The 21935-nt window shown below is 38.0% G+C and overlaps 2 protein-coding genes across 2 annotated transcripts; both read right to left on the minus strand.

The window, feature by feature from the left end:
• Window positions 1–5335: 5335 nt before the first annotated feature.
• On the minus strand, window positions 5336–7792 carry six1a (SIX homeobox 1a). The gene is made up of 2 exons (XM_058796030.1): window positions 6844–7792; window positions 5336–6025 (listed from the first exon to the last, which is right to left on the minus strand). Exons 1-2 carry the CDS (start codon window positions 7401–7403, stop codon window positions 5734–5736), a joined length of 852 nt encoding a protein of 283 aa, XP_058652013.1. The 5' UTR covers window positions 7404–7792; the 3' UTR covers window positions 5336–5733.
• Window positions 7793–13352: 5560 nt separating this feature from the next.
• On the minus strand, window positions 13353–21491 carry six4a (SIX homeobox 4a). The gene is made up of 3 exons (XM_058794733.1): window positions 20313–21491; window positions 17008–17645; window positions 13353–16295 (listed from the first exon to the last, which is right to left on the minus strand). The coding sequence occupies exons 1-3, from the start codon at window positions 21092–21094 to the stop codon at window positions 15817–15819; spliced, it is 1899 nt and encodes a 632-aa protein (XP_058650716.1). The 5' UTR covers window positions 21095–21491; the 3' UTR covers window positions 13353–15816.
• Window positions 21492–21935: the final 444 nt, after the last annotated feature.

The following is a 21935-nucleotide window of genomic DNA, read 5'->3' on the forward strand; positions in this document are numbered from 1 at the left end:
ATGCCGTCTGAAATTTTCTTCTAAAATGAGCGTTTATCAGGTCCCTATATTTATATTCAGTTATTTCACTTTAATTGCATAGAAAAGGACCTATACATTGCCAATAGAGTAAAATTACTGATACTATGCTCATTTTAGATGAAAATTTCAGATGGCACTTAGAGGCTTTTGCATCTGAACTCTTCATATATACCTTTATGGCTAGGCTATATGATAAATCTCTAACAACTTTTACTGTAAAATACTAAATCAATTTATTTTGAGTATTTATCCGGCCACTTTAAATCTAATTACTGAAACTATAAATCATAATCGAAAAAGAAATTACAGAAGTTATTTTTGTGAAAACGTAGATTAGTCGAAACAAAGATGTTGTTATAAAACAACAGTGAAAACATTTTAACAGTTTGAGAGGAACAAATCATCAAAATGGATTTTCACAATTAAGTTTTTCACGGTGAAGTTTTTCCACGTCACACAAAGTTCCTGAACATTTCAAAATTATAAATAGGCCTATTCATTTTAAGTTCTTAATGGCAAAAATGTAAGTTAAACTGTCTGGTTCTGGTCTGATCTTTACAGACAAATCAATAATCAGCGTGTGCTGTCGCGAATCAAAACTCCCTCTTAACAACTTCAAACAAGGAAACGAATGCGAATTGAAATCCATGTGCAATGATGGAAACAATTATTACAGATAAGTACCTACATATTGTTTTGACAGATGGTTGTCGTCACTTGCAGTCAGAAAAAAAAAAAATGTAGTAGACAAATAATGTCACTCAAGAGCGGTCAGAAGAAAACTAGCATGAGAGTTATTGAAAAGCGATAGTGAGCCAGTAATTGTGCTCGATCTGTAGCTTTAGTCTCGGATCTTGACAGCTTCTCAATACACTAGAGTTTCTTGGGCAAGACCGTGAGCATTTTAACCGTACATGATCATCTCATCTCATTGCTCTTCAATTATCATGTCGATTAGCAGTATTTTTACTGCAGGCCAGGAACAACCCAGTGAAACAGGCACAGTGCTGGCAACCGAGTGATAACAGTTCTCTGGAGGAACGTAAGTAAGCATAATCCTGCAGGTCAACTAAACTTTATACACTCTGTAAGATGTGACAATACCAGAATACTTCTTTTTTTTTTTTATTTAAAACATAGATGTGTTAAATAAATGCATAATCTAGGCCTACAATAGATGACAAATGAGTTAGGCTAATAGATAAAGGCCTTGGCTATAGCGCAGCTGGTACATATGGGTGTCATACATGCTATATTGGAGTGGAGATGTTTTGTTTAAGGGCAAATGAAGATGAAGGCTCTAGACTCTTTGTCTTCTAGAAAATGCTGTTTTATTCAACATCAGGTGTGTCGATATATTGAGAGCACATAAGTGTCATTCAAATTACGTAACTGAAATGAAAACAGATTAGTTAGCGGAATTAAACACTGTATAAAACTTTCTAATGAGTAGATGAGAGTGCGTTGACAAGCGTAGTAATGTTTTTATAATGCAATACTTCGTATCAGTCGCTAGGGGGAGACAAATACCAAAAACATGCTGTTCTTGACATAGTAGTTCATTTCTAGCCAGTCTACAGCTCGTTCTTCAATATCACAACGTTTATGTTTGCCATTAAAGAACTTATATAGACACAGCGTTTACAGAAATGTGTGCAACTGCTCTGTAATTGTTTGTTTTTCTTTGCTTTTTCTTGTACGTCTTGTTTTTCTGCATGAAATTATCTTCTTAGCATTAATAATAGCCCTATTTCCCCCGTAGTCTCTCTTCATTTGACTATTTTAAAGATGTAGATTAATTTATTTGACTTTTTAACATATAATCTGTTGTTTTCTGTGATATAGAATAACAAATGTCCAAACACTAGCTTGTGTTTTGTGGTGGCTATTATTACCACCAGAGGGCAGAAGAGACACTGTGGTAAATAGCCCTGCAACCACAGTAATTATGATTCTTTCCAGCTTCTGCTAATGAGATAATGAGTCAAGACCACAGAGTCAATGTGTTAGCAAAACAAAGTGTACAAGGCATGTGTGTGATGGACAAATAAGACAAAAGTGTGTCTGTGGATTCTGTTAAATACCCTCCTGTTTTATCAGGAAAATAGATCAGTTTGCTCTGGAAGTCTCTTCATTGAAATTTTGAATGTTGAGGTTTAAATAAATTCACTGACAGACAATGGATCTTTAAGTTAAATAACTAGCTACATAATTAATCACAGAAATGTGCACATAGATAAAGAGTACAGTAAAAAGAGAAGAAAAAGATGAGAGAAGATAGAGAAACTCTTTTGTAATGCATGTTGGGAAACTGTTTTGTGTAGTCTGTTCAATTCTCCTGCTGATATCTGCACTTTACCGGAATTCCATAATCAATGTGAATCTAGATCACCGTGATCCAGAGAGACAAAAATTGCCACTGGAATGTCAGCCAGCAGCAGCATGCCAGAGAAACCTGGATTAGACTACAAGATGAGGGTGTGTGTGGTGTGTGTCTAAGGTTTTGGACTATATCACACTGATCTCATTGTAGTAATTATACCCCAAAAAGAGAATGCTCCAAGTCCCTATGAAAAACAGGAAGCTATCATATTTCTGTTTTCATTTCCTGAGTTTTTTCTTTAATGGAGCCATCTAGAGTTTTATCCTGTTCTCTCTCTCTCCCTCTCTGGGGAGTGAAACTTTGGCTTAATGCTTCCAAGCCTGAAAGAGCTGCCAAAATTATTTTTTAAAAATGTATTACTTACATGGATTGTTTATATAGATACATATTTTTAATGCAAAGATGCTGTAAAGAACTGATATTAATTTTATATTAAATTATATTAAATTTATTTAAAAATAATAAAAAAATATTGAATTTTATTATTATTATTATTATAGTTGTTGTTGTTGTTATAAAATATTTAATATTTATTTATTTTTTATTTAACAAAATAAAAGGGCATCCTAAAAATAAAATAGCTGTAGATAATAAAATAGAATGTACAAATAGGAAAATACATGTTTCCAAACTTATATTAACTATATATATATACAGTATGTATATATATATATATATATACAGTATGTATATATATATATATATATATATATATATATATAAGCATTACCTTATCTCTGAGATGTGTGTGTGTGTGTGTGTCCTACTAAAGTACTGTAAGTGAGAAATGGCTGCTTCAGTTTCAGTGACCTTCAGAAAAGTGGATTTCAAAACTGATGTATCACCCATATCCCTTTCCCACAAACACATGTTAGTCTTTGTCGGGGGTCTGGCTGGTTGAAGTGTTGTCAGGTCCATGCATCATTGGTAACTGAATCCCCCTCTTCTAGCTCTCTTGAGACCCACTTTAAAAGCTCCTTCAGTGCGCCCTCCCCAAAACCCATTTAAGGGTCAGTTTCCTTGAGAGTTCTGGATGAGCGACTACCTGTGCAGGTGAAGCTATCTGACAAACAGATCCTATAGTGTGTGAGATTGACTGTCACATTGAACAGGTGGCAAACCAGAAGTATTTCACAGCATTTTGTCTGTGCCAGAGAATGGAAGCAGCACTTCTGACATCAGAATCTATGTAGTCCCATATTTATTTATTTGACCGTACATGGCATAAATAAACATAAGGTTTTGATGTCAACCAATCGTTTGAGATTTATTGTTTAATTGTGTAAGGATGCTTTTAGCTTATGTTTTCCCTTCAATGTGATAAAGAAACTTCAGTGTGAAAATGTAAACAAAAAGACATTTAATAATGACACTTTGTTTGGGGTTTGATTATCATGAAAAATGAAAGTCTGATTCATAGCCTTTTTAAACTTCTACTCTGTTACCAAACTATGTCCACCAACTGTTTGAGAAAACAGAATTGGCCACATCACCAACACAAAAATCAAAAGAAACCTTTTTCTATTTGGATTTCTCAATTTCTGGATTTGTATAAACTACCAATATGAGGATAGCAGATGTAAGGAATGTTTATATGTGCAAAATAAAATTAGACTGTTGATTAAAACCACAGCTGACATTCATGCCCGGCATTGGCCTTATTGGTGGAAGAATTCTGGGTTCCTCAGTTTAAGTCAGGCAGAATATGATATTTATTCCCAATTTTAAAGATATTTAGAAAAAAATAGTCTGTGTTCATGGTTATGTATTGTTAAAAGTGACAATGAATACTGAATATGCTTTTCAAATCTGGATAGATAGATAGATAGATAGATAGACTTTATTGAACCCTGAAGGTAAATTTCTGTTGTGCAGTACCCTGTGGCTTGAGGCTGGAAGGGTGTCCCCCTCATTCCTGCAATCAAGCCCCGCTAAACCCGGAGAATGGTTCTAATTAGGGCCCGGAAACCCTCTGCGCTCTGTGTTCAAAACCATTTACACTGACACGAGACTATCGACGTAAAAGAGACAGAAAGAGGCGAATTCACACTGCAGAATGTTCCAGAAATGTTGGTTTTCATATGCGGAGCTGGAAATGTATTGTCTATTTAATTTTTCTCTCTTAATAAATGTCAACAAATGTGCGACAAATTCGATTTTTAATCTTCAGGTTTTCCATTTGTTGAAAATTTCAGTTGTTGTCAGAGTCTGGAGTTTTTACTAAAAAAAAAAAACTAAAAAAAACAAAGAAACAAAAGTTCACGATTGTTTCAAATGGGGTTGGCAGTTGTTTTGGTGGACGAGGCGTTTTGGGTGGAGGGTCTTTAGAGCCGCTCTTGCTAATCGTGTCAATTTTCAGTGGCCCAGAAGTGACAGAACAAACAGAAAAATGAGCAATACTCCCCCTTTCTCCCTCTGTCTCCATTCTCTCTCATTTTTGTTAACTCCGACAGCGGTAATGAACTAATAAATGTTTATCAAACTTAATGTTACAAGGCTTAAAGTGACTCAGTGTGTCCGTTTTTTGACCTTTTTTAATTTTTGTTTTACTGAATAACGGTCAAAAAGTCAAACTCGGCCCTGCGCGCAGCCTGGCGCCTCTTGGCGTCTCTCTGCCCTCTGCATAAGGGCCAATTTTTCTTGTTGATGTTTGAGGCGTTCTCATTTTTCACGCGCTCATGCCCTCTTCCGGCTCGGACATGTCACGTGGATTGACATATTTTTATTATTTTGAGCCTTTGTGTTTATTTATTGTAGTTTCCTGATTTTCTTTATTTTGATTAACAGGCTTTTCCAAGTCAAAGACAAATGCTCAAAACGTTGATTAAAAAATAAAATATAAAAAAAAAAATGTTGGAGAGCCTCTGTTTTCAAAACAACAAATAAAATGTAGTGCTATATTTAAACTAAATAAAAAAGAACGAAACAAAGTTTCCACATCCATAGAGTTTAGTTTAAGATGTTTGAAGCCAATGATTTTCTCATTAAAAATCCCTGCTCTTCGTAATGTCCAATACAGAACAATTTCTATAAATTAATCTTTGAGTAAAACATCATAAATTATTAAAGGTTTATGCATCCAACAATACTGTGAATATTCTTAAATATTGGCCTCACTGGTTTTACAAATTTTACGCACTTGTCCAGTATACTAAAAATTCCCAAAACTCAGAGAAGCTCTTTCGGTTTTCTCCCTTTTTGCTAATCGTTTGCAAAAGAATAGTTTAATTCAGCAAACGTCCTGTGCGTCATAAGAATATGCGGTAACGCCGTAAATATTGGTTACTTATGGTTTTGAGTCTTGTCGCTTAAAATGTGAACGAGACGTCCTAAGATCCTAAATCCACAAGGCTGGATGTTAGAGATCCCAACAGTGAATCCTGGATCTGATGCGGATGTCCTTGCATGCTGTGCACCGAGTGCTGTGCACCGAGGCCGGGCATTGGGTATGCGGAAGCCCCGGGATTGTTCATGTTCCCCTGCAGTAGAAGCACGGAGCTGTGCTCGGGGCTCTGCGGCGGAGAGAACTCATCCTCCGAGCTGGACATGAGCGACTTTACTCCGTCGAGCGGAGACCGCTGGCTCTGCTTACCGCCAACGCCGTTGTTCTCGCTGTTTTCTCTGTTGGGTGAATATTACATTATTAACATATTATATATAGCCAATTGACATGTTACAGACCTAGAATTACGCTACATAATAGCCTATTAGAAAGTGATAAACTTTAACATAAATAGGCGTGTTATGGTTTCAAAATAGTTTATTCTTAAAATGATTATTACATAGCTAAAGAAAAACTAATGCTTGATGTCTGCTTTGTTTTTAACACGAGAAAAAAAAAAAAAATCCAACTGCACCGAGATGACTGTCATCACAGATTTACGATATACGATTTTAGAGAACATAATTCAAAGTAAACCATTAGGCCTATTTATGAACTATAAAATTTTAAATCTTTAGGCTAATTAAATTATATGAATACAGGCCTAAATAAATTCTCACTGCAATAAGAGAAATGTTTTTCTCGTCTTCTGCTCTTATTTCGTTCTTTAGAACAAAAAGAAACTTATTTTAAAATCCTAACCGAATTATAAAAATAGGCAATATGCTATATAAAGTACTAAATTACAAATTATAAATTAGCCTACAAATATACAACTGATAAATGTAGATAAGTGTAACTTGATGTTGGTTAGATTCGTGTTTACAGTTACATTTGAGTGTCAAAATAATATTTCTGATATAACGATAAATTCCTCAAATATTGTTGTTCTCTCTTCAAGTGAAAGCAATAATCAACAATAATTTTGCGCGGTTTTAATTTTTTGAAGACGTTAGTTCATGTAGGCTACCTCAGTTAGCTTACTCTGAAAAACTGTATGTGTACCTTGTATGTTATAATTTTTATATATGTATTTATTATTATAATTATATCTCACCTCTCTTTTGCCTCAGCTGCCCGGTCTCTCTGCCTCCTGTTTTTAAACCAGTTGCTGACCTGTGTGGTGGTCAGTCCCGTTGCTTCCGCCAGCTCCCGCTTCTCCCGTGGAGATGGATAGGGATTGTGCGTGTACCATTCACGCAGCACGCCCCGAGACTTCTCCTTAAAGCAGTAACTGGTCTCCTCACCGTCCCAGATGGTACGGGGCAAAGGAAATTTCCTGCGCACACGGTATTTGCCCACAGCGCCTAACGGGCGGCCCCGCAACTTTTCCGCCTCCACGTAGTGCGCCTTCAGCCACAGCTGCTGCAGCTTCGGATGGTTGTGCGCGGAGAACTGGTGGCTCTCCAGGATCTTGTAGAGCTCACGGAAGTTTCCCCGGTGGAAGGCCACCACGGCCTTCGCTTTCAGCACGGATTCGTTCTTGTGGAGATGGTCACAGGCTGGCAGGGACCAAAGGAAACGTCCGAGCCTCTCCAGGTTTCCACCCTGCTGCAGCACCTCGCAGACGCACGCGACCTGCTCCTGCGTAAAGCCGAAAGAGGGCAAGATTGACATTGCGGCCCGGTGCAATCCACCACGTAATACCCTCCTATTCCGAGGCTCTGTAGGTATTCCTCTCAAATGAGTCCTCGGCCAAAAATCCCCGTGCCACGTTTATCTTTAGATGCAGCTCCAGTTTTGATTACCGCCTGTTATCCGGTTGTGTGGCACCACTGTCACCCTCCGGGACTGCACACGTGAGATTTGGATGCGGTTTGTCCTTATGGATATATGACAGAGAAACCCAGCACAGCGTCATTCCGTGATTAGCTCGCTCCGGTCTGTTCTGAAACCGGCCAGCAGAGCAGAACTGCATCTACAGATCCGTTCCGTTTCCTCCCCGGAGGGCGGACGTCAAGGCCTGAAACTGGAGACCTTGAACACACACACACACACACACACACACGCACATACTCACTCACACTGCAGTTGATAGGCTACTAATCAATTATTAAATTATCGCAAGCACCCACAACCTTGCATGCAGAATCTACATCGTCTTCTGTTGTTCTTAATATCTACTGCTTTAAGTCAAAGCCATTCTAGATTAATAGGTATTCTGTAATTTATCATGACCACTGTGTGCTCCTAATTAGGTGACATTTTCACAGCTTGTTAATTGTGTGAAAGTTTGGTGACGGATTTAAGTGCTGAACGGGAGATGCGAAAAACATAGCCTACGTTTCTGAATATTTATTGTGTAATTCAGTCACATATCTCAGAAATGAAGTATCTAATAAATTGTTTTTGACTTCGTTTTATAAACTACAACAATAAGCAACAATACCTATAATAGGCTAATTCATAAATGTGCAAATACATGAGCTCTTGAACTTACTGAAGTCATTGGCCTTGAGAGAGAATAACCTTATTTTATTGATGAATCTAATGATACCGTCTTAAATCGACATGAATTCGACTTCATTTCAGTTATCTGATGTACTATGTACTGTAGATAGCTAATAGTTATACATTGTTTTTTTAAAAATCTATTATATAGCCAAAGCCTACCCTCTTAAGAATGTCTCAAAAAATTAAAAATGTTTCCAGTAAGAACCTTACTAAAATGTCAAGAACTTCTTTAATCTCTAAAGAACCATAAAACACTTAAGAACAATAAAACTGTTGTTAAGATTATTTATTGCTGAACGAGCCACCAAATAACCTTCATTTTAGCAGTGTATACAGTGTTTTAACTTTTAAATAAATTCTTCTTGTTGAAAATGCAAAAACGTTGGAGCATTTGGTCCGTGTGGTTTTGTAAGCTGGGTCTGAAACACTAAACCGATCCATTAGCGAATAACTTGTGAGCTTGACGAGCTCTTAGTCTCTAGGTCACAGCTCTTTATCTCTGAAGATATCCGTAACATGACACCGGGAAATCCAGCTGGCCCGCCTTAGGTTATTTTATTTTCTGGAAAAATATTCCCCTTATTTTTCCCTATCCACTTTAGGACGGTGTGAGGATTTTGAACCTTGAATATTCCCTAATGCTAATTAATATCTGTGTAATCTTTAATTGTCCTCTCAACACCTGTAAAAACAATCGGTCGTGTTCTGTCAGGGGGCGTTTGTCAGCGCCCCTCTCCTTTTCCTTAATGGTTTATTAATGCCATTGAACAAACATGGTTTACTCAGCAAGCAGATGTTAACTGCATTTTAGAATAATCTACTTAATCTACATATTCTACCAGAATCAGAATTGTAAATAACCTGTATATCTGAGCATCTGCTGAAAACTCAAATGTACATAATAGCCAATTGCGGCTATTATTTTTGTAACGTCACACTTTGCAAACAGCTAAATTAATCTTATTTATTAAGCTAAATTATTTATTAATTGCTTTTATAATTGCACAGTGTAATGTAAATTGTGACCCATTTAGGTATTTAGTGCTAATTCTAGCCATGTTGTGAACAAATAAATTCTAATATTTTTAACAAATTTGTGCCTAAAACTATCTCTACTGTCCCGAACAGTTCATGGGCCGATGGCAGCTCAGGTTACGGTAGTATGTTGAGCACAATGCACCCCCTCCATCGAGCTCCATCCCACACCAGATCCTCTACCAGCCCCCAGCACGGCGGCGTGCCCGCTCTCACATCATGATCATTTCAAGATGTTCTGGACCAACAGAAGCGCGCGCGCTCATACACACAGTGCGGCCACGACGTTACCAATGGGCTCTACTGTGATGATACAGGGTGAGGACACACACACACACTCACACACACACACACACACACACACACACACAAAACATCCTAATAAGCGCAACATAAATGTCACCGTATTTCATGTTTAGTAGTCCGCGCTCCACCACTGTGAAGGTGTAAACTGTTTTCTTTTCACTGAGTGTGTGTTTATGAGTTTTCTGTGAGGTGTAAATGAAAGACTGAGCGGAGGAGAATCCACCGCTAATTAGACGTTGTTGCAGCCGAGAGAGAGAAAAACTATTACGCGTTCCAGTTTTAGTTTTAAAATAATATTGACTAATGGAGCTTTTACTTTCATTTTAATTCGTTTTAAACATGATTTGGCTGCATTTGTTTTGTTTTCAGGCCTGTATTTAGATCATGCAGGGGCGTAGCAACATAGTTTACCGACTGGGCCCAGCTCGTAATTAGATGTCAACAAAATCATACTTAGTATAGGCCTTGATTTAACGTTAAAACGTTCAAAAATAGATTATAGTTTATTCTTGTTATTCTTTCACATAAACTGAGATGAGATTATATGAACGGTTTGCTTGCTTTTGCTTGCAGAATATGCGAAAATAACTGTATAGCCTATCATAATCGAAATTTAAATATTTCAAAGCACTAAAATGGAAAACTTTACATGTAGCTGCTGATTTACATTTTTAAGGAAAATCAATCACAACATGCAATGATAATTTCAGTGCACATTTTTGCACTTTGAATTTAATTACTGATCAGTTAATCTGAAACTGCGAATTTAGAGTAGAAAGTACAGAAATAAGGATGGAAACAAAAATGTTGTTGTAACGATGATACCATTTTACAGTACAGTACAATCAGTCTCCGTGGTCTTAAAATAATTCTGTCTTTAAACACGTTTGAGTCATTAAAGGATTCTAAAAAAACAATCAGGCTATGAGAGATGACATATTTGAAAATAAACACGAAATAGTTTTAATTATCTTTTGTAAGATTATAATTAGAAGGAAAATAATAATAATAGTTAATAATATTGATAGTATTAATATATTGATATCATAAGTATTAATAACATTAATAATAATAATTAATATTCAGAAAATATTTTATAATTGTATATGTTATTTAAAAAGGATCAATACAAATTCTCTCTCTCTCTCTCTCTCTCTCTCTCTCTCTCTCTCTCTCTATATAGCCTATATATTATTAAATCCAATTCAAATCCAACATTCTGGCAATCTGCAAACTCAAAGTGTCATATTTTTGTACTACAGGAAGAGGGCGCCAGTCAGTGTCATCTATCTGTTTTTTTTTTTTTTTTCACAAACAGACAAATAACGAATCTCGCCCTCTGTAAAATATGTAGACTATGATCTATTTCATACTCTTGTTCTGTTAAAGTTCTGTAATTATGTTTTGTTCTTATGTTCTTCTATGCAGTGGAGATGTTGTTTCAGCTCAGAATCTGGAACAAGAAGATAAAATGCCATTAAATTAACTGAAGAGTAACGTCTGTCCTGCACTCTTGCAAAGTGGTGTGTGTGGCCTGTAAGAAGAAGTAATGAAAACATAAAAAATAAAAAACAGTTGCGCTTTCTCCCTCTGTGGTCCAATTTCACCCGGGGGCATAGATTGACCCCATGTATGTGTGTGTGTTTCACTGAAATCCTTGCATATTCTCTTAATTTTAACAACCTGTGCCATTCAATTACACAAACACATATTTAGCTGATACTTACTTTACACTTTCACTGTTTATTTGAATTATTATTACTCCAGACTAACCCTACTCCTAAAAGAAATGCTTTTGCATCCTTTTGAATTGTTGCCTAGTTGAATCTGTATCTGTTTGCAGAAACACGTGTTTAGCAATATCTGAAAAGTACTAGTGGCCTGTAACTGCACAAAACTTGTGCTGTATGCATGAAACAACTCATTCTCTCTCTAAGCAGGCATACCAAAGAAATTGTGTAAGGCTGCAGAGGTCAAAGTTCAGTAAAGATGAATGACAGCCTCATATCCCAGAAGGCAAAGAATGAGAGTTTAAAGACACAGTTTGTTATTATTTATGTTTATGGTAAGTTAGAATTCAAGTTAAACTTCTGATTTAGTTTAATGGCATTTCTTTTGGAACTGATCTGTTCAGTGCAAACATTAGACTTCAAACTGAGGAAAAATGCTTCAAATAAACACAAGTATTCACATTTGTCAGCAAGTATATCTGACACTTTGCGTTTACATTTGGCATTCACACTTGCAAATCTCACACAGTAGGTCTGGTTCATATACATCATCAAAACCTTACCAGTAAATGAAACACACACACACACACACACACACACACACACACAGGTATGAAACACAGCTGAGGAGCAGCGTGTGTCCTTTGACCTCTCATTAGTGGGGGCGTGGGGGGAGGTTCAGGTTACAAATCCAGCTCTGTTTGCTATTCAGGGTTAAGTCCCCCTCCTTTCAAACCCCCAAAGGTGAGAGGTCATAGTTTTTAATAAGGCTCAGTTTGAGAGGTTCATATTTTTTATTACCGCTTCTTATTGTTGCTCAGTGTGAGGTATGTTTGAGTGGTTTCGATCACCATCACGTTTTTTTATTTGCACATTGTTAATGACAAAATATGACATAAAACCAATGCACCGGATCAAAATCAGCTCATATAATAAATTCTCACCGACACTCTTCTCTCTCAAAGCATTCATTTTTTGAGCTGGTGTTATCTGATACCTGGCCGTCTCTCATGGCAACCGGGTCACCTAGGCGGTTTGGGAACAGGTGACAATGCTCTTATTTCCTTTTCTCTCTCTTGTTCTATTGTCCTGTCTTGTTTTTCCCTACTTGGTGAAAGGAGTCATGCACTACAATGCTGAACGACTCCAAGCAATATTGCTGAGATGATGGTATATTCAGATTTGTTTGGCATCCAAACTAGTTCTCTCAGCTAATTTTCAAAGAAAAGCTTTGGGATCTGAAATTGCTTGGTTGGTTATCTTGAGTTTTTGGTCTTAAAAAAGAAATAGTTCACCGAGAAATGAAAATTTGCTGAAAATGCACTCACCCTCAGGCCATCCAAGATGTCAGTGAGAACAGCGAACAGATTTGGAGAAATTTTGCACTTCATCATTTGCTCATCAATGGATCCTCTGCAGTGAATGGGTGCCGTCAGAATGAGAGTCCAAACAGTGGATAAAAACATCACAATAATCCACAAGTAATCGGTTATTTCACTTTTGTGACGTGAAAAGTTGTTTGTTTGTAATAAACAAATCTATCATTAAGACATTTTTTACTTCAAACCGTTGCTTTCAACTAAAATGAATCCTCTATTTATAGTGAAAAGCCATCTTGTCTGAATCAGGAGAGAAATATGCACAGATCAAGCACCATTTACAAACAGTTCCAAACAAATATGTCAGTGGATTTTGATGTGAGAGGACAACAGGAGATGGAGTTTTGCCACTGGAAGAAGTGTTATTATGAATTATGGACTGGTATTTTGACCATAAGCAACGATTTAAAGTTAAAACACCTTCATGATGGATTGTCTCTTATAAATGCAGAGCTTTTCACTCCAAAGGATGTTACTTGATGGACTGGAGCCATGTGAATAACTTCTGGAATATTGTGATGTTTTTATCAACTCTTTGGACTTGCATTCTGATGGCACCCATTCACTGCAGAGGATCTATTGGTGAACAATTTATGTAATGCTAAATTTCTCCAAATTTGTTCCGATGAAGAAATAAACTCGCCTATATTTTGAATGGCCTGAAAGAAAGTACATTTTCAGGAAATGCTAATTTTTTTAAATCCTGTAGCGTTGCGTTTGAGAATCACACATCAGTGCCATCTGTAACAGTCATTTACAAATCAGAGAGAATTTCTCTGTCTGTTTCTCTGCCTCCTTCTGGACCCCCCTAACAGGAGACAGCAGGGCCTCCAGAAATCGCCCTCCTGTTTATTTGAATTTAGAGTCTGAGACAAGAGCAGCTTGCTAACAAGCTCCAGACCACCAGGCATGTGCAAACGATCACCGCTGATTTTCCAGCACCCGGCCTGGCCTTTCTGTATCAGGTCTCTGCTTCCCTCCCCTCCCTGGCTACTTAAATCTTTTTATTTGCATGTTTCCCGTCCGTCTGAATATTTAACATCCACTGCAGACATAACATGAAAATGCAAACAAATCTATGTCGAAAGTTTACAAGATCTCTTAGTCATGAATGAAATCACTCGAATGAGGCTGTTTTTCCAGTATAAATATTTAATGAATCACTTTTTGTGCTTCTTATTTATTTTTATTTTTTTAGAAAAATACATAACTTTAACATTTTTCTCCATGCTAAAACATTATTCACAAGGCTGTTTTGATTTTTGCTCATATATTTACAGCCATACGTTAGCTCATTTCACACGTATATCCCTTTAATTTCTGATAATCCGGTAGGAGACTTTTCATTCATTTCTCATTCCCAGAATGGCTGCATAGCTTTCGTCATGGAGTTAAATACTGCAGATGTCAAACCAGCACCAATAACAATAAAAAAATGACAGGCAACCTGAAGACCAATCAAACGTTGAGCCTCAGAAAGCAAGGCAGCACAAAAAACAAACTCAAAACCAAAAACTACTGTAACCAAAAACACACACTCTTCCATATACAAACATACAACTCACTCACATATCATATAAAGTTTTTTCACATTTACAACTGTGCTGACATGTACAGTATAAATTAAAAGCATGATTTTTCTTATTGCTTGTTATTGCTTTTTAGGTGATATTAGTTTTGACAGCAAATTCTCATTGTATGCTTGCAGGGATGGATCATTGTAAAACCCAGATGGTAAGTTTAATCAAATCCATTAGGAAAACAATTGCTTTCACTATTTTGAATGACCTGCAGGTTTAAGTTACCCATATTTCTGTCTGAAAACAGTTTGCATTTCAAATGAAACAAGCAGTTCTTAGCATATTTTGTGCACAGATAATACCCGAAACTTTGACAGTCGTACAACATCTGTTGCAGCATCTGTGACAAGCATTCGATTAGATTAGTACTTTAATTTGTATAAGCAAACATTGTGTATTTGTATTTATATTTGTATTGTCTACAATACATATTATTTACCTATTATTAATGCAATTGGAAGCTGTAGGCAATGTAATGACCATAACAATGCCACAAAGATTGTCACAGATTTTGTATTTAATCTGCATGTGAATAAAGTGTGTCTGTGCATGTGTGTTTCCATAGGGAGGTGACCTTTAAGGTCTGACTCAAATGACACATGACCAGACGTCCACCTGTCTGCTAAACTCAACTCTTCTTGGCAGAAACTAGCAGGTGACTCTCATAAAACACACATACGTCTACACTCCCCACTGTGAGAGGAAGAGAGATAGAGGGTGCGACAGAGAGAAAATGAGAGCTGTCTGGTACTTGTAGTTCAAAAATGCATGTAAACACTTAAAATAGTATGAAATAATAATAATAATAATATGTTCAATTTATATAGCGCCTTTCCCAAGCTCAAGGATGCTTAAAAATGTAGAGGAATATGGAATAAAAATCTTCTTTTATATACCAGGGGTTTTCAAACTTTTTGATACCATGGATTCCCAAATGATTATTCCCATAGCATAGGAGACCAATCCTAAAATATAAAAGGCAGCTATATACGTTTGTGTATAAAGACCCAATTTCTACTGTGAAAAATAAAAATACATTTAAGGGTGTATAAAATATTATCTGGAACATACTAAGTTTCTATTATGATACTCTGTTTCCTTTTTCTACATATCAGTTTTGTTAGATGTAGAGAAACAAAGCATAAAATAATTAAAAATAATAAAATGATTGTAATTAATCTCTGACTTTTCAGCCAGAATGAAACAATAATAATGTCTATGGACCTCCTAGCACTCTCTTGTAGACCTCTCTGGACCCAGTTTGAAAACCTCTGTTATACTTATAGAGTATAGCTGAAAAGGTACCTGTGTGTGGAAATAGAGAGAAAGAGGAAAAGGAAAAAAACACTTTCAAAAACTGTGTTCTTCAAATATGACTTTGCATAGATTCTCCAAACCAAACTGGAGTCAAACCAAGTGACAGATTTGCCAAAATAATTTAATACTTAAAAAAACCCATCAAAACATTCAGAGGCTGAAAACATCAAAAACCCTCAATCAATATTTCAAAATAATGTTGTGATTTTACCTCCTTCTCCACTTAAATTCAAAGGTCAGTCATCTCTTCTTCTATATGCACTGTTTTTAGATTTGTCAATTGTTTTCCCCCTACATCCTCCATTTCGCTCATCTCGCCCTTCCCTCCCTCTGAAACCGCACATAGGAAGTCTCCATTTAGGTTTGAGGTCATCTGGGCATCATGACCTCTGAACTCACCGGTAAGGTCTGTTTGGGCGAGTAAGGATCTGCTCACTGTGAGAGTGGTGTAGTCTTGTTGGGTGGTTGTCATGGTTGTGTTAAGTGAGGTGGGGGAGCTGTGGGTGGGGTCAGGATTGTAACCCAGGTGGTAAAGGTATCCACCAGGAGTCTCCATAGGTTCCTTCTTCACAGCAGACAGTGTGTGTACACTAGCCAGGCCGTAGAGTGCTGTGCTGGGGTCAAGAGAGGTCAGCTGCAGCCTGTCCTGCTCCTCTACCTGGTTGTGGCACAGAGAGGTGGGAGCAGGAGAACTGCCATCAACAACGCCTGACAGATGACAGAAAGAGGAGTGAGAAATGGCAGAAGACGAGAGAGAGGATATAAAGCAAATATTATAAGGATATACAGTTCATATTAAATTATTATTTGGTATATGTGTCAATGACCACAACATAACCCACAACAAAAAAGAGAATATTCTGACATTTTATGAAAAAAAATTTTGTGACTTAAAATGCAAGAGTGGATTAAATTAATAAAAGGTGACAGTAAAGACTTTTATATTACAAAAGATTCATATTTCAAATAAATGCTGTTCTTTTTAACTTTCTGTTCATCTAAAAATCTTGAAAAACTTTATCACAGTTTCCACAAAAATATTAATCAGCTCAACCGATTTCAACTGTGATAATAATAAGAAATGTTTCTTGAGCAGCAAATCATCATATTAGAATGATTTCTGAAGGATCATGTGACACTGAAGACTGGAGTAATGATGCTTTGCCATTACATTCATAAATTACATTTTAAAATATATTTTTTGTTGTTTTAAATTGTAATATTTTTTCACAATATTACAGTTTTTGCTGTATTTTTGATCAAATAAATGCAACCTTGGTGAGCATGAAAGACTTCTTTCAAAAACATAAAAAAATCGTTTCTTTGACACTCATAACAAACACAACACACCTGTGGTCTTCTCATCCTGCTCAAAGGATTGATGTTATGTTGTGAGTGATGTTTGATGAGACTCACTCACCTGATGAGGGTGAAGAAGATGATGAGAGTTGCAAGGAAGGAAGTACCACCTTGTTGCTGAGCAGCGAGGTCCCATTGCCTTCAGAAACCAAGTTGTAACCTTCAAGCTGCAAGCTGTCAGATGGAGTCACATTGAATGCCGAGCTAATAGATGTGGTCTGGTCCTGAACTGACACATCCTGCCTCACATCCTCTGCTTTCACCTCTACATCTGTCCCATTCACAGTGCAGTGAAACGAGGTGTATGCCAGTGCAGGGTCTGCCGTTACCGGTTTATCCTCTCCTGCACCATCCATCTCCACATCTGCCGCTGATCTGCAAGCCAGGGACTGGAGTCCCAAGTTCATGCCACTGAAGAGGACGTGTCCTGTGGTGGAGAGAAATGAAGGGGTGCCGTTGTGGAAAACAGAGGTGGGAGTGTTGACTGAGACTCCGTTAAAGATGACGGATGGTGGCGAGACAGAGTTCCTGCTGTCTCCAACCTGCTGGATGATGACCCCGGCCTCCAGAGCTCCAGAGCAGAGAGACACAACTGCATTACCCACAGTCCCATCACTGCAGGTCGACATCGGACACGGGGACAGAGAATCCTGACCTTTACTGCTCTCATCCTCCGTACTGTGATTTCCATCTGACTCACTGAGAGAATGTTATAGACAGAGAGATGAGAGACAGTGAGTGTCTTCCTTTTTGTCTCCATCCTACACTTTTGCTCATTTTAACAGATTTATGTTCTGTATAGTTATTTAATTTTCTTAGTTACTCAGGTAATTTATTAGATCTTGTTAAATACTTAGATTTCTATTTTATTTTATTTATTTTATATTTTAACACTTTGTACAATTTCTTAATACACACAATTGAAATAATAAGATATCACAAACTGAAAATGTTTTGGTAGGCCTAATACAAAATCGGTGCTAGCAACAGCAAGGTCATGGGTTCGATTCCCAGGGAAAGCAAGAAATGTGAATGTGCACCTTGAAAGCAACGTAAGTCTCTTTGAAGAAAAGCATCTGCTAAATGCATAAATGTAAATTGAACAATAAAACATGCAAAGAGAGTCCACCAAATCATAAAAGCTGCAAAAAATACATATGCACCACTGGAAAATAAAAATATAAATGAAAGCAAATTGTATGACTGTACTCACTGTGAAAATACAAGATATAAATACTATCAAACTCATTTAGTATTTCTAAACTGTCTGAAAAAGATCAAATCCAGGTGTCCATATTCACTTCAATTCATTCTTTAAAACAGAACAGTCTAAATGTCTATTAAAATCTAGAAATAACTTGCTAAAAGATTGTTTTGATTTTTATTGCATAATGGAATTAGCATTTTTTGACACCAGTGTTGATGATTTTGGAAATATTATATGCTGAACACTCGTACCAATGAAGTACTCTGGAAGAAAGAGGGGGAATAATGAATTATTACTTTTCACTGTCTGCATAACTGTACATGAGCGCGGACTGACGCAGCTGCAGGAAGATGTAGACGGGAACGCGCACAGACAAATGGAGAGGTGAGTATCCACTTCACACCACGGGACCCCCTACATCACAGCTTTCATGTGTCGGCGGTAACCCTGTCCATATTACATAGACTCTTTTAACTCACGCACGCACGCACGCAAGCACGCACACCATTTGGCTCAATGAGTCCTATGGCGACACAACCCCGCGGACACAGCATGACTTCACAAATGGTCAGCTTTATTTCCACAGTGCCCCTCGGCCTCGCCAAACGGGGATGGACCGCCAGTGACGAAAGGTTAAATTTAGCTGATATTTTAAAGTGCGATACAGCGCGATTCATCCACTGACAATATTTCACAGTGCCTTCAGCTGTTCAAACATAAATTCGTTTAGTTGAGAGAGAAGGGCGCGTTTAGTGAATGACTGCAGCAGCTGTGTGACTCCGACAGGACCTCCACACTGTCGTGTGCTCCTTTTCACAGCCAGCCAAAAGAATTTGGCATTTATTTTTTAAGCGATAACGTCATTATGTTACGGGAGATTAAACGAAGGACGCGTTCTGTCTGTCTGTGTGAGTTTGAGCCGTTGCGTGTTGCGTCGCGTTCTTAAACGCGCCTCGAGACCACTGCGTTCTGTTCTATTTCTTTCTTTTCTATTTAAAAACACATTCCAGTACTGTTAAATTATTATCCCATTATCGCTATGATATAGCTCTGGGGTTGAGATAAAAATAATATCAAATCAATCAATCAAATCAATTTTTTTTAAACACTGAAAATCTATTGAACATTATAAAAGGTAATAATGTTTGTTAATTATATTAATAATAAAATGCTACCGATCAAATCTTTGTTAGAGGGGCTGAAACTCTGAATGGGGGTCCTGAGTCTATAAAGGTTAAAAACGCCTGACATGGCCTATTAATATTATCTAATTTGCCACACCCCCACATTTGGCATTACAGAAAAGCACAGGATGTCCTCTATAAAAACAAATGCATTTATGTTCTGAGTAATATTAGCAAAAACACATTGCCAAAGATTAATTGTTAGGATAAGAACTGAAACTTTTTTGGAAATGTTATGGCGTGCAGGCACAGCTGTAGCCTTATTCAAGTGTGAAATATATAATAAAATACGATTGATGACAAAAACATTCCTGATCAAGATGCTTCAAGCAACGTGTGACATCAGCTTTCTGTGAATGGAAAAAAAATTGTGTATGTGTTGGAGGGAGGTCACTTCCACCAGGTGCGCTGGAGCTTTGTTCACAAAGAGAAAAACATTAAAGTGAATCCTGTATTATCAGTGCGCGCGTGTGTGTGTGTGTGTTAAAACAGAGTGCTGAAGAGGAGGTTTTCCTATCCCCTCTGGCTAAAAAGAAAAGTAAATAGTTCGGAATGATTTATGTGGTGGGGCGAACCTTACGCGTCAATGGATCCTGAGTAGCTACTCACTCAAAAATAAACACACACATAGGCCTACACGAGGTGGTGACTCACGCGATACATTTTACGCACACGTTTGAATGTCCTTTAGAAGCTGCCTTTTAAAATTTCGATCAAAGCATGTTTTTTTCTCTATAATTTAAGATCATTAAGAATAAATTAAAGACGAGTCTAAATGTACAAAGACTGGTAACAGCTCACAAGTTGTGACAATACACAAGCAGAAATTTTTAGAAGCAATAATAAAATGCCAAGATCTCTCAAAAAACTTTGATTCAACTATCGTATCTCAGTCGTGTTAATAAACCAATTAAATCTCTTGACAAACGTCTTATATTCATTCATTCATTGAAAAAACTTTCTAGTTTTTCTCACCTTTTGGACTGCGCCTCTGACGGGTTTCTGTCTCTCTGCCTTCTGTTTTTGAACCAGTTGCTGACCTGTGTGAGGGACAGTCCTGTGATCTTGGCCAGATTCCTCTTCTCGGCCGGGGACGGGTACCGGTTCTGCTTATAGAGGTCCTTCAGAGCATTCCTGGAGCGCTCTTTGAAGCAGTACACCGTCTCCTCTCCATCCCAGATGGTCCGGGGCAGGGGAAACTTCCGTCGCAGGCGATATTTATCCACTGCGCCCAGCGGTCTACCGCGGGCCTTCTCCGCCTCCGTGTACCGGGCTTTGTACCATAAGTCCTGCAGGGCAGAGTGGCACGAAGGGCTGAAGCTGTGACTCTCCAAGATGCTATAAAGCTCCTGGTAGCGCGCCTGGTGGAAGGCCACCAGCGCCTGAGCGCGGAGGATACTCTCGTTACCCCGCAGTAAGTCGCTCTGCGGGAGAGACCACAGAAACCGGGCGAGTCGATCCACGTTGCCCCCCTGCTGAAGAGCCTCGCAAACACACGCAACCTGCTCCGGTGAAAAAGCCAAAGAGGTCGCCGTTGCTGCGGGTGAAGTGTGCGCAGACAAAGAGTCCATAGTGGGCATCTTGCGCTCCGGTGGAGAGGTCTGCCCGACGAGCATCCTGGTGGCCACCGGAGTGTCCAGAGCCAGGAGTTTGACGTGCCCCCGACTGTCCGTGGAGCTCTCGAGAGGCTCCGTGTACTTCACATTTTCCTTTTTGATCTCGCCTGCCACTGTCACTTCACTGGAGGAAACAGACATTGTTTTTATTCTTCACCTCAGATTCCTTTAGTCCGTCACCCCGCCTCGTTTCTGCCCAAAGCTGATCAGGTTACCCGTGCGCCATGCGAGTGATATCGGGTGTCTTTGTAAGTGGATAGCTTTCCCCTTTCGCTCCAGCAGCGTGACTTCTCAGCCCGATAGTTTGAGGGGGACACACATGATTGGCTACACGAAATTTCGAAAGGGGCGGGGCGAACGCAGCTTCGAGGCGAACACATTGAAATGAAGCTGTCACTCAGCCGTGACGCGCTCCCGCAGCTCACCTGCGCTGTAGGTGAAATCTCATTCGAGGCTTTTGTGTGCTCCCGTGTGTTTACTTTGAGCTTAACAGACTCAGACTGTTCATACAACAGACACTTCAAAAGACACAGACATTTACAAAACGACAAGCCTTACCCATTTTATCTCCGTTTGAAAGGTTCTTGGTCTAACTTTGTATAAAAACTTAGTTTCGACACTTATTGTTAGGGTAGGCTAGGCTATATATAATACAACCAAATGTGTGTATGTATGTAGGCTATCTATCTATCTATCTATCTATCTATCTATCTATCTATCTATCTATCTATCTATCTATCTATCTATCTATCTATCTATCTATCTATCTATCTATCTATCTATCTATCTATCTATCTATCTATCTATCTATCTATCTATCTATCTATCTATCTATCTATCTATCTATCTATCTATCTATCTATCTATCTATATAAAAGTTACCATACTTTCAGCCATAACTACAAAATCATAACAAATTAGCATATGATGAACAAATATTATAAAGTACTTTTATAATAATTTACACTTCAAAGTTATGTTT

This window comes from Onychostoma macrolepis, chromosome 13, assembly GCF_012432095.1.
Source record: "Onychostoma macrolepis isolate SWU-2019 chromosome 13, ASM1243209v1, whole genome shotgun sequence".
Lineage (NCBI taxonomy): Eukaryota > Metazoa > Chordata > Actinopteri > Cypriniformes > Cyprinidae > Onychostoma > Onychostoma macrolepis.

Excerpts from the sequence above, each read along its gene's own strand:
- six1a (XM_058796030.1), bottom strand. The coding sequence starts at position 7,403 with ATGTCAATCTTGCCCTCTTTCGGCTTTACGCAGGAGCAGGTCGCGTGC. Across the intron at positions 6,026-6,843 it reads GCAGCTGAGGCAAAAGAGAG|AGAAAACAGCGAGAACAACG; the intron begins GTGAGATATAAT and ends TTCACCCAACAG.
- six4a (XM_058794733.1), bottom strand. The coding sequence starts at position 21,094 with ATGTCTGTTTCCTCCAGTGAAGTGACAGTGGCAGGCGAGATCAAAAAG. Across the intron at positions 17,646-20,312 it reads TCAGAGGCGCAGTCCAAAAG|TGAGTCAGATGGAAATCACA; the intron begins GTGAGAAAAACT and ends ACATTCTCTCAG. Across the intron at positions 16,296-17,007 it reads ATCTTCTTCACCCTCATCAG|GCGTTGTTGATGGCAGTTCT; the intron begins GTGAGTGAGTCT and ends GTCATCTGTCAG.